The following is a 12,506-nucleotide window of genomic DNA, read 5'->3' as shown; positions in this document are numbered from 1 at the left end:
TCTGGCACAGAAGAATGAGAGCAGTGTGGGAGCAGGTGGTGTTGGAGCTCATCCTGCCTTAGATACTGTTGCCTGTCCATGAGGAGCCTTTCCTTCTACTGCTTGTTATGAAAATGTGGTAACTTGGCCACTTGCGTTGACCTTGTCCCTGGCTGAAGTTTGAGTGTGAAGGAACTGTGCCACAGAAATACCCAGTGCTACAGGGAGTCTCTCTCATGTGGAAATTGCAGATATTGGTGTGTTTGCCCTGTGCCTGGTGAATGCTTTTGTGGAGCTGTGTGTGGTGCTTTTGGTGTCCTGCTGCACTGACAGCCCCTGTGTGTGCTTGCAGCTATTCAGCAGGAAGTGACCTGGGAAGGGGAATTGCTGCTCCAGGGTGGCTCGATGGGGATGGGTGTTGGGGGACAGGCCTTCTCTTGCAGTCACTGACTTCTGCAGTAACTGGGGGAGGGTGTTTAATGACTGATCCAGTTTGCTCTGCAGGTTTGCTCAGTCCCCACACGCCACATCTTAACCCTGTGGTCTGTGGTTTGGCTCTCTGTGTGTCATGGTTCCCAGCTGTGGAGCTGGTGTAGAAGTGAAACATGGCAGCACAGGGCAAAATAAGCTGTGCTTTTCAGCCCAGAGTGGACTTGCAGAGCACTGGATGTAACAGATGGAACATGGAACATGGCTCAGCCAGATCCCACTCATGAGATGTGGGTGGATGGGGGTCCCTGCAAATACGAGTCTGCTTGGCCGGATGCATCTCCCAGCAGCTGTGCTGCCTCCTGACTTTTGTTTGGTTCTGGAATGCCACCCACCAGGTGCAGTTGGTGGTGGGTCACAGAGCCTGGGTGGCTCATCTGACAGGACCAGTGACAGAGCAGAAGAGCTCTGTGTTGCAGATGTGGGAGATACGGGACTGGCTTCAAAGCAGCAGCTCATGAAAGCTTTGAAGCTAGGGCATGATAGATCAGGCACTGTTTTCAATGTTCCCAGCACACTGGGACAGACCTTGTGTACATATGTATCTCTCAAGTCTGTGGTTTTTTTTTTTCAATAGTTTTGTCTTTATTACCAATTAGAGATGTGAGTGAGTAAATGACAACATAAAAATTGATTTTGTATGGCAGACATGATTCTTCTTTGTTACTTGCTGGGAGCTGCAAACAATTTTCTTGTTGTAGGACTCTCTAAAATGGGATTTACGAACTTTGTGAGCCAAAGCACAGGCTGAACTGCTGATGTAAAATGTTATGTCAGCAGCAGTTCTGCTTCTGAGAGCAGGAGCTCTTCTGCAAGAATAGTAAAAGAAGCTGGAGGTATCCTTTTGTAATTGGATCTTTTTCTTCCTTAATTGTTTGTACATTCCCACTGTCCCTTCCTTGTCCAAAAGTAGCATGTTCTGGCAACAAAATAATCCCTGTTGTTGTTGCTTTCTGTGTCATCTAGCACAGTTTGATGCTAAAAGGCGATGGGAGGAGAAGGGCAGAACTAAGAGGTCTTTAGAAACAGGAAACAAAAAAGCTCTTCAAATTTATTTGCTTTCTTGTTTCTTTCAAATCGTAATTTCTCTCAGAAAGACTTTGTGAAGATAAATGAGAGAATAGAAACATTTCTCTTTAAGAATTCAGGGGAGCATCAAACCTGATTTTTATGCTTCTTTAAAAGCATCTCTCACATCTAGCTGAGCAGCCTGCACACTGCTAAGCATAGTAGCAAGATTACTAAAATAAAATAGTGTGAAAATATGTTCTTTCCCTGTTTTGCTCCCAGTGCTGTGATAGTTCTGTTGCACTGATGTGAACAGTTCCTTTGAACAGTTCCCTTCAACAATCCCTTTTTTTTCTCCTCATCTGGCAACAACTAGTATCTGCAGTCACTGTATATGGGAGGGAGCTTTCTGATCACACAAACTTTTAGGTTTTTTTCTCTTTTTTTTGTAAACTGATGTAGAGTTTTCTCAACCTTTTTAACACTCCTGGCTGCCCAGGAGTGAAGGACACATGAGTGGATGTTCAGGAATGGTGATGTTTATGTTGCTCTGGCTGATTTCTGGGGTCTGATTGGCACTTGGGCTCACATTAAGGAAACTGAAGGGCAAGAAGAGAGAAGAGCTGTCAAAGCTCTTGAACCTATTTTCTTATGCTCACACAAGTTAATACATTAGTTTATGTTGACTAAGTAATCAAGTCTCAGTATTTAATTACTGCTGAGCAGTAAACCCCCAAATCTAATCCTCTGTAACTGTTGTTCTTAGGAATTGATGTGGTGTATTCCAAGATGTGTCATCAGAAAAAGAAAATGCTTTTGTGTTCGCAATACTTCTGGTGTTCTTTGCTGGTAACAGAGAGGCAATGACCTTGTTGTCTTGGCTCTGAAAGATGATTAGTTGTTTTTCTGTCCTGTTTGTTTTCAATAGGATGTATTTTAAGCATTTAGCAAGTCAGTTTGTGCTGATGAACTTGGCACCTTAGCTCTGCTCACAGGTGCCAGGGGAACTGGAGACGTGCAATGCCTTGATGTGTCTGACCTTTCTAACTTATTTTCTACCTAGTTTCATGTCCTCAGAGCCTGGGGTTGTAAAGGATCCACTACCAGGCTCACTGACAGCCTGCTCCCTAGGATTTGCTTATTCAGCTATTGTTTTCCTGGGAGCTGTGGTTCTCTGCTGGTGCCAGGTTTGCCAAAGTCTCTTTTTAAAAGGCAAGTTCAAGAACTAGATTTGCTGCTGTGTGATCTCTTGTGGCTTTGAATAGACCTGTCCCCAGAGTCAAATGAAACACACAGAGGCACATGCAAAAATGGCCAGCTTTTATTACCTGGATGAAAGAAACTCGTGTCCTGAAGTGTTTGACCTATTGATAACTCCAGTCCAGAGGTCTGCTTCCAAGGAGCTGTTGACAGAAATAATCTTCTTTTCCTTCCTGCTGTGTGTGCCTTTTTGTTGCCTATGACAAATGAGTTGTTTCTTAGTGACATCTGTCCTCTAAACCCTCTTGTTGCGATGTCCTTCCTCTCCACCCTTGCCACATATCCACCCCTTCTGCTTCTCTCCTTCTTCTTTAATTTCTGTAGAAGAAGGTTCTGTTGTGCCACTGGCTGCTCCAGCCATGCCACATTTCTTGGTTTTGCAACAAAACATGCTTGTCTGCCCTTGAGTGTTATAACTTCCTCTTCTCATGTCCTAGATTGTCTCCCAGTCCTTTGCCTCCAGATTCACTAGGTCGTTTATGCCCAGATTCTTGCTCAAACCTAGAACTAGTTGCTCCAGCCCACATAGCACAGCTTGAACTTAGCTCAGTCTGCTTCAGTTATTTGCTTGTCGTTCACTCTTGGTAGTGTTTTCATCACCTATCTGATCATTGTCAGTGTATTCTTCGAGAGGTTGTATTCTAATAAGACAGGCTCTGCTTGTTGCTGCTCACAGCTGTTCTCCCATGCCTTGCCTCTCAGTAGTTGCAGTTGTGGGGATTGACTTTCCTGACATGTTTAGAGCTGGTCTTTGGTTCAGTCTCAAGAGTGCTGAGAGAATTTTAGTCTTTCTTTTTAGATCCCCCAGCCCATTTATGAATTGCCCTGAGGAATCCTTGGCCATTGTTCCAGCCTGTTTGCTGGACATCAGAGCGTGCTGCTGAGTGTGGCACTGCTCTTGCAGATGCTTTTCAGCCTTCCTGGTCTGTCTACACAGCCACACTTCTCATGTCTCAATTGCTCTGATCTCTCCCTGTCCCCAGTTAATGCAGTCTTGTGTTCCTCCATCCACACTGGCACTGTGGCAGTGGCTCCTTCTCCCTTGTTTTGACACATGTCCCCTTTGACACATGTCTCCCTTGCCTCTGGGCACTGGTCCTGCTTTTGTATCTTGTCCCACCTTAGTGGCGTTTCTCATTCATTACTGGACTGCCACCTCCAGCCTCCACTTGGCTTATGTACCATATTCCTGCACTTCCTTCTCCTTGGCTTACACGTGAAAGCCACTTCCCAGAAGTGCCTGCATTAACCATACTCCTGAACCTTTCCTTAGATACTGCATGTACAAAAATTCAGCAGAATTAGGCTGTTTGCAGACTCCTGAGCACTTCCTTGACCTGCCCTATTTTGTGGTACCTATCTCCTTTCTTAGCAATCTGCCCATGAATCTCTTTCACTTTTTACTCCGTGGATGTTTTGGGAAGCATTTTCTAAATTTGGCCATCAGTAAGTACAGGGAGTCCTGGTCCCTGGTGAGGATTCATAGCTCTGCACTAACACTGAGTAATAATTCTTTTGTGTAAATTGGGTGGATTTTTTTTTAGCTCTTTTATCCCTTTCTCCAGGCTGACTGATGCCTGTGACTGCAGCTGCCTATAATCCCTGTCTCCTTGCCTTCTAGGGAACGCCAGGACTGCGAGATTGCTCAGGAAATCCAAGTGAAGCTCGCGTTTGAAGCAGAGGAGCGCCGCAGACAAGAGGAAAAAGACGAGGTAACCTTTAAAGCTGCAGGGATGGCAGGGCTATTTGTAGCAGCCCTTTCAGGGCAGACATTTCTTGGCCAGTAGCCACAGGAGTTGGCTTGCATGGTGACAGTCCTTGTCATGACAGATCTCTGTATGCACAGAGATTTTGGGGAGTCCTGTTACAGGAATAAGATACAGTCATAGTCCTCACACTAAAGGGTCATAAGGGTTGTTGATGCCTGTGGCCTTGCTAATGAAGAGGTCAAGTAATAGGCAAGTCTTGCTGAGGTGTTTATTGCCCTGTTGTAGGAAGTTGTAATTGTTTATACACTCTGAGACCTGCTTGCTTTCTCAAATGCAAGAAGACAGGTACTGCTCTTGGGAGAATCCTGGGCCATTATTTCTTTGTCTTTAATGCAAAGATTTCAGTGGGACTCTCGGCCCAGCCATCTGTTTCTGGCTTCTCCATTCTTCAATTTAGTCTTTCACAGCTGAACACCCTCTTACAGTTTCTTGCTGTAAGGAATCTGTAAGCAGATTCCTTTTGTGACTTCACTGTGTTTCTCTGCTCCTTTTGCCTGAGAGTGGGTGGTGTGGTTTGTTCGTAGTGTGCAAAGGGTGCGGTGTGGTTTGTTCATAGTGTGCAAAGGGTTTTGCTTGTTGGTCACCCCAATGGATCATCCTGTCAGATTGAGTTTTCAAGAAACCCACAGAGCAGAGGAACACCTGTGAGAACCTGGAGTTTGTCCCCTTTTTTTGATTTCAGATGGTTTCCTGAGAAGCCTGAGTTGTTTCAGGATGTTAAAGATGGCACCTTGTGGCATTTTCTATATTAGGAAGAGCTTGAACACAAGGCTGTTTTTCCTGAGAAATACAGAGCCTGAAAAAAGAATCTGCCCTTACCTGACAGATATATCAGGTTTTTTTGCAAGACTTCATTTTCTTCTTCTACCATTAATTCCAAGCAAGTACTGAAAGGCTGCCCAAACAGTTGGGAAGGGCTTGGCTTCCAAGAGGAGCTTGTGCTAACAGGGTGGGAGCAACACTTTGGCTTCAGGATTTTTGCTTAAGAGGTAGTGATCTGTCATACTTTCATCAGGAAGGTGAAGGAGATGCAAAACTAATGTTGACTTGTGGAATTGCACCTTTCCTTCCTGCTTTGTGTAGAGAACTGCAGGGATGTCAGTGGTGTGACAACAGGTCCTTGCAGCCTGTCAAACCTGCCTGCTGACCATCTTGTGCAGTTGGGAGCAGGCTTCAGCTGACTGTGCCTTAACGCAAGGGGAAGTTATAAATATTCTCTCTCTTCCTGCTGGTACATGGGAAGTTCCCAACTGTGTCTGAAATGTAGCGAGGACTGAGGCAAATCCTTTCTGGAGTGCAGGTATTTTAAATGAAGCACTAAGCCTGCCTGCCCTGCCTGCTTATGAATCCTGTTTGTAAGAAGTGGTTTGTGTGGATTTGCAAGTCCTGAGCTGTCTCAGTCCTGGAGATAATGTGCTTTAGCTCATGTATTTATAGACTTACAGTACTTGCTAGAAAGGTTAACCTTGTGAGGGGAAGGAGTTTGTGGAGGTTTCGTTTTTTTGGGTTTGGGGTTCTTTTCGGATTTTTTTTTTTTTTTTGGAAAAAGCCTGGGGCATCCCCAGATTTTCAACAAAGCTGGTTTCAGAGCAGATCTTACCTGAATCCCGAAATAAGAGTTTGTACTTGAGCAGCCATCCAGTGTCCTCCAGTGCTGGCTTGTCTCTGGAGGGTGTTGACTCTTAGTTTGCATTTCAGCCATGCCTTTCCTGCCTGCTGTGTCCACTTGACATGCATGGCTCCGTAAAGGTCCTGAGGATTAGGAAAGCGTAAATGAATAGCATTCACAGGGGCAGCATGCCCTGCTGGTATCTCCCAGCTTTGCTCCCTGGCTCCAGACTGGCTTCACTGACTCACAAGCTCATGGGCCTCAGAGGAGCAAGCCCTAGGGAGCTGTTTGCAGTTCCTAGGCCTTGTTGATCCATTAGTCATCTCGAAGGAAAACCAATTAGGAAAATGGAGTGCTCTTCTCTTTGGCATATCTACTGAAACTGTGACAGAAGACAAATGGCTGCAGCCCCCACTGTGCACCTGCCTTGTGCCTAGTTTGCTCTTCCTAATGTCCTTTCGATTTTCTTTTCCTTCAAGTCTCTGTCTGTCAAACTGATGCATTTCCCTGCCTGGCATCCTGTAGTCCCTGCAAATTACAGGCAGTGTGAAGTGAGTTCATGGTTTGCTTGGGGAACTCCTTCCAGTCAGAAGTGCCTTTAGCTGGACAGTCTTGGCCTCTGTGCTTTTCTTTCCCTGGCAGAGTGCAGGGAGGAGATCCAGCCCACTCCCATTAGTGGCTGTGCACTTCTGTGACTTCCAAATCCTTGTGGAAAGCCTGAGGTCACACACACAGTCTCTTCTGCCCTGCTTTGGCCACTAGGGCTTAATAGGCTTGTGTGCAGGAGGAGCAGGAACCTGGGAGTTTGCCGTGGTGCTGGAATCTCAATACTGGGCTGCGCTGACTACTGATTGACTACTGACTGGGTTGACTACTGGCTGCTGACATGGTCCCTTGTGTCACCCATTAGTTTGAAAGCCTTGTCCAGTCCAGGGGTTGAATTTGAGTAACTGTTGTTGTGTCTGAAAAAGTAAACTTTTTTTTTGGTAAGGATTTTAATAATTGAGTAAAGAATTTGACCAAAAGAATCTGGAGATACTTTTTAGTGGTGATTTAATGTCTGTTTTCTTCCATCTCTGCAGGATATTGCCCGTCTCCTACAACAGAAGGAACTGCAGGAAGAAAAAAAGCGCAAGAAGCACTACCCAGAGTCCCAGGGACACACAGGCTATGAAGAGAGCTATTATGCAGAAAATGGAGGTATGTTTCTGCAAGATAAAAGGCCAGGATCATGGCAGTGTAGGTGAACCTGGTGGCCTGACAACTCTTTATCTCTCAGACTCAACTTTATCCTGCATTTAGCACTGTAGCATTACATCAGTGTCTGGGGTCAGAATCAGATTATTTTATAATCAGGAATTATTTAGTTTAAAAAAAAAGAAAACCGAGAGAAGACAGTTTAATAGTTGTTATTGTCCTTGAAAGTGGCCTAAATGACAGGGATAGGGAGGGAGGTTTGTGTACGTGCAAATACAGCCACACGTGCATGTTTTAGAAGTGCTTGTGGAAAAAGACAGTGGCTGATAAGGTAGTTACTGCTGCGTGACACCAAGGGTGTGGGGGAGACATGCTGGTGTAATTCCATGCTTGCATTTGAAGAGAGACAGTTCCATGTGCTCATTTGTGATGCTGGCATGGCTACATGAAGGAATAAATGCTGATTCATGGAGATGTGTTTCAGAAATAGCTCCTTGCAGGTATGTATGTACCCAAGCTGTAAAATTAGCTCAACTGCCTTGAATGACTTACTGAAGAACAAGGTCATCTCCACAGAATGTCTCTGCTGTGATTATCGTCTGGGACTGTTCAGTGTGGAAATTATTTGATCCGCAGTGCTCTATTGCTTCTTTTTGGTCAGCTTCTGTGATTGAATACAGATCTTCTTTAAACTGGGAGGAGAGAATCAGGGTGTATTTAATTATGGAGCAATCTGGGGATGGCTTTGCTGCGCACTGGTGGTGGTTCCTGTGTTCTTTCTTCAAAAATGTGGTGGGAAAGATGGGTTGCTTTTGATTAACGGATTCTGAAGATGAAGATCAAACCTCATTTCTCATTTTAACATCAATGCCACTGGCAGTTTTAAAGTCCTTTATTTGAACTTACACAAAGTATTTTAGTTTCAATTTGGAAGAAGTTCAAAGATAGCCAAGAAAGTACAAAGCACAAAGTTCAAAAGTGCAAAACAGTAACCTAGTGGAAACTTCATGATCACAAGTCCTTCTACATGTACAAAGCTGGGAAAAATTGATCTTGGAGTCCTACGGCCAACCCACTCTTCAGGTTTTCAGAATTAAATGGGAGAAGTCTGAAAAAATACAACATAGGCAAAAGTGTGCATGCAGAGATGGTAGGACAGAATGGATTTTTGTATCAAATCAGCTGACAAAGCCCGTGACTTCCTGAAGTAAGACTGTGGTTTGGATTTGGAGAGCAGGATATCTTGTGGGTCTAAGTTTTCTTCCTGCAATAATCCATAATTTTGAAGGTGAGGCAGGAGGTGTTTGCCTGGCCAGTCATGGCAGTGGTGCTCTTGATCTGCACTTCTTAAAAGCTGCAAATGACTGGAGTGGATTTTATGCCTGGATCATCTAGCTTGTTGTTCTGGGAACTTAGCACCATTACTTCATTACCATTACTTCAGCACCATTTGATTAGGCTTCAGCAGCCTTGGTTTGTGTTGTCCTCATTAGTTGTGAATTGAAACAAATAAAAAGCCCTCGCTTTGTTTAAGTTTCTTTTGTTTTGGTGGGGGTGGGGTGTGTTTTTGGGTTTTTTTAAATTGTTTGAGGCTGAGGTAAAATTTATCCACATCCAGGTGGAATGTGGATTAGGCCCATTGCTCCAAAGCAACCTGAGCTCTTTAAAAGTGGAAAAATAAACATGAGAAAAGGCAGAGTTCCTCCCAGAAGGGCCTGTGCCATGAAAAACATTTTTGTATTCACTCAGTCACTTGCTGCTTCAGAGAGGAACACCAGGGTCTGTGGAGTGTTTACATGGCCCCACAGGAATCAGCATCTGTTGATGAATTAATCACCCTGAGATACCCCAAAAGCAAATTATGTGCTTGGGTTGTCTGGAATGGTTGTGTTACCTGCAGCAATCCTTTCCCAGCACAGCCCGGCTTTGCTCTTTTGTGTTTTCCTGCTCTCTGCTGTTGTATTTATTGAGCTTTCCTCAATGACAAAATTGAATTAATTTTTAGACCCTTGTGACTATTGTTTAAAAACTTACTCTTGCTTTCAGGCTCTGTTGTTCAGTAAGTCACTTGGATTGTTTGATTGGGTATTTGTTTTCTGTAAATAATACATATGATCTAAAACTGAACAGAATAAATCCAACCAGTTAAAGAGCAACCACAGCAGCTCCTGTTACAGTTCTTGGACTTTTAAAAATACACCTGTTCTGGATAAAAGTCACACAGACTTGTTTTGAAGGTGGATTTTCTGCAGCCTCTATTTTTGCTGGCTCTGAAAAAGTTTTTTTCTGAATAGAATGACTCAAAGGGAACATTGAGTTTTGGTGTGAGGTTTGTTTTTCTCCCTCTGAAATCTAGATAGATTGTAAGTGAGACAGAGCTATTCATTAAAACAGAATGCAATGTGCAGTGAAATCTATTTTAAATATTTTGAGATACTATAAAACAAACTCTGGACAGTTGAGGGAAGTCTGCTGCTGCAGGGTTTTTCTGATGGGGGGTGGTGTGTGTAGTTCTGTTTCAAATCAATCTCTGCTTCAAGGCCTTTTTTTCATTTTGAAAAGCTGCTGTAGAGAGATAATAGTTCACTCAGTGCAATGATTTTTCTTAGCAAATAGGTTAGTTGAAAAAAATAAATCAATTAGTAGATTGTATGCAGGCAGATTGCTGCATCTTCGTAGCTGTTTCAGGTTTATTACTGAAACTAAATGCAGAGAAAAATTCTAACTGCTTTCTGGAAAGCACAGAGGAAACAATCCCACAAAAATGCCAAGTAAGCAGCTTTTCTAGCTACAATGCTGAGGTCAGGAACCTGGGTTTTCTGAAGTCTTAATCTGCCCTAAAATTTCTATCCATAACTGTCTTTGCATTCTTATGAAAAACCTTGTGCCTGAAGCCAGGGCAAGGCTCACCCATGCTTATAAACCAGGGTCCAACCTGACCACTCTGCTTGGCCCCTCCTGGCCTTGTGCCCCTCATTGTCTCCCAACTTTTCCTGAATCTTGTGCCCTTCTTTGTAAATCTTTCCCAGGTGGTTTCAGGATCCTGCAGCAGTGATGTGTCATCAGGAGATGAGCTGCTCTCTTGGCAGTTTTTCAGCCCCAGTGGCATCATTAAAAGTAATTTGTCTCTGTATTGACTTGTCCTTGTCTAGGAAGTGCTCAGACACTTCTGGGTTGGACCTGTGCTTTCTGTTCCAACCTTGTTGCCTCCTGTGCTGCCCTGCTAGCCAGGCTGCCATTTCACTGTGTCCTCTTTTGTATTCTGCAAGCTTTATCTATCCCTGCTATAATTCTTTCTTTCATCATGCTTTGCCTGCATTTTCAGCACCTTGTATCAAGCTCCTTCCTCTCCCTGAGTCTGGCCTTGAACCTCCATTAACCCCTGCACCACTAACCCCCTCCTTGTTTGTCCCCTCATTGCTCAGAGCAGCCCTGGGGTGACCCCAGAGAGCAGATTTCTGAACCTCCCAGAGCACACAGTCATGGCAGGTGCAGGCACCAGCAGAGAGAGCGCCGAGGACCCCCCTCGCCTTTGCCCAGCCGTGCCCCCAAACACAGGCACGGCACCGCAGAGAGCCGTCAAAGGTCTCCTCAGCTGAGAGAGGCCAGCGATGGCCATCAGCAGGAGCAGAAGGCAGCCAGCCAGGGAAGGCCCAGGAGACATCTCAGCCTTGACCTGGAAAGAGAGACCGAGCGCCGTGCCTATGATCACAGCAATAGCTGGGAGCTGCAGGAGAGGAGGACAGCTGGCAGGGAGAAGGAGAGGAGACTTCTCAATCTTGACCTGGAGTTGGAGCATGGACTCACAGAGGAAGCACGGCACAGCAGAAAGCCACCAAGGCAAGACAGAGAAAAGCACCTTCCCCTCCTTGAGATGGAACTGGAGGCACAGCAGGAGACCTGGCATCGGGGTGGTAGACAGCACCCTGAGAAACACAGATCTCACCATCAGGGCCGCTCGTCACACAGGATGGCACGTGAAGAGAAGCCCTCTGATTCTGAATCTAGAGATGACCATAGCAGGGGTGAGGCAAGAGCCTACAAAAGGGCAGGACACAGGAGACACTCCCCCTCCCCTCATTCTGTGAGCCAGGGGAAGGTTGGAGACTGCCAGCGAGAGCCAGGTAACCAAGTGATGGGGAAGGTGTGCGTATGTGTGGGGATGGACCTTTGCGTGCCCCATACTGGTGTCTGAGATACGCTTGGCTTCCTTGAAGATGCTTCTCTCCAGTATCTACCTGCAATGTGTACACAGGGAATCTTGCCCAGGTTTCTTCCTGATTTAGCAGGATTCTTCTTATCCGTAAATGTTCTTGCTCTATATCCTGATGTTCCATAGCATTGGAGAGGATGAGTAAGAAGTTATTGTTGGAGGTGGTGCCCTTGGTATCCTTTTGTTTAAGAAAACAAATTTCTCCTGCTCCCCACCAAAAAAAACACCACACCATCCCCAAAGAAAGACCCCCCAGAAAACTCCAACCAACACCCAGCTTTTGCTTTTGAGATACATTTTGTGCGGTGGCCTCCTTGTACAGAAGGAAAAAAGGGAACAAACCCCTGAATGTTAGGGTATGGTTGTATTTTGTGGAGTTGAAATGCAGGACTGTGAGGACACTGCTTAAGCACAAAAAACCCCAGCAATTTTCATCCACTTCTTGTTGAAAACCCTGCTGGCAACTTAATTCATTTTGGGCAAAGTTCAGTAGTGGCACTGGGCATCCAACTGGGTTTTATTTGCAAGATTCTTGCCAAATTCTGTGCAAGTGGAATTTTCTGGGAAATGTGTACCTGTGTAGTTCTTGCTCAACAAACACTTGGCTTTAAAGATCCAGATCCATCTTTCTACTTTTAAACCCACAGTGGGGTAGGGGTGACCTAGTGAAAGTTGGGGTTTAGAGATCTATGTCTGTCAAAGTGTGGGGCAGTTTATGCTTTAAGCCATCTAAGTGATCTTCACATGAATAATGTGAACACTGGGAAGATAATGTGTGTCTGTCTCTGGAGATACTGTGACAATTATTCTTCTTCCTCATGATACAAACACTTTCCTTAGGGAAATAGAAGGTGTTAACCAGGTTTAGCTTTAAAATAACAGAATTCTATACTCAAAACAAGAACTGAACATTACATGATCTTCAAAAATGCTTACTTTTCTGTTTCCTCATTGAATTGTAAAATTCATGGGTAATCCCAGG

The 12,506-nt window shown here is 44.8% G+C and overlaps 1 protein-coding gene across 2 annotated transcripts in view; it reads left to right on the top strand.

Annotated features, from left to right (window-relative positions):
• The window catches only part of CCDC50 (coiled-coil domain containing 50), a 43,233-nt gene that overhangs the window by 19,795 nt on the left and 10,932 nt on the right, over nt 1-12,506 (top strand). The window contains exons 4-6 of one of the 2 annotated variants that reach the window (XM_038145603.1): nt 4,358-4,448; nt 7,197-7,314; nt 10,737-11,435. In XM_038145603.1, the coding sequence (XP_038001531.1) occupies nt 4,358-4,448; nt 7,197-7,314; nt 10,737-11,435 (908 nt within the window). The remainder of the gene's footprint in view (nt 1-4,357; nt 4,449-7,196; nt 7,315-10,736; nt 11,436-12,506) is intronic. The other variant, XM_038145604.1, reaches the window with a different exon arrangement.

Source organism: Motacilla alba, chromosome 9, assembly GCF_015832195.1.
Source record: "Motacilla alba alba isolate MOTALB_02 chromosome 9, Motacilla_alba_V1.0_pri, whole genome shotgun sequence".
NCBI lineage: Eukaryota > Metazoa > Chordata > Aves > Passeriformes > Motacillidae > Motacilla > Motacilla alba.
The sequence above is the reverse complement of the archived record's forward strand: the minus strand, read 5'-3'. Positions and strand labels throughout refer to the sequence as shown.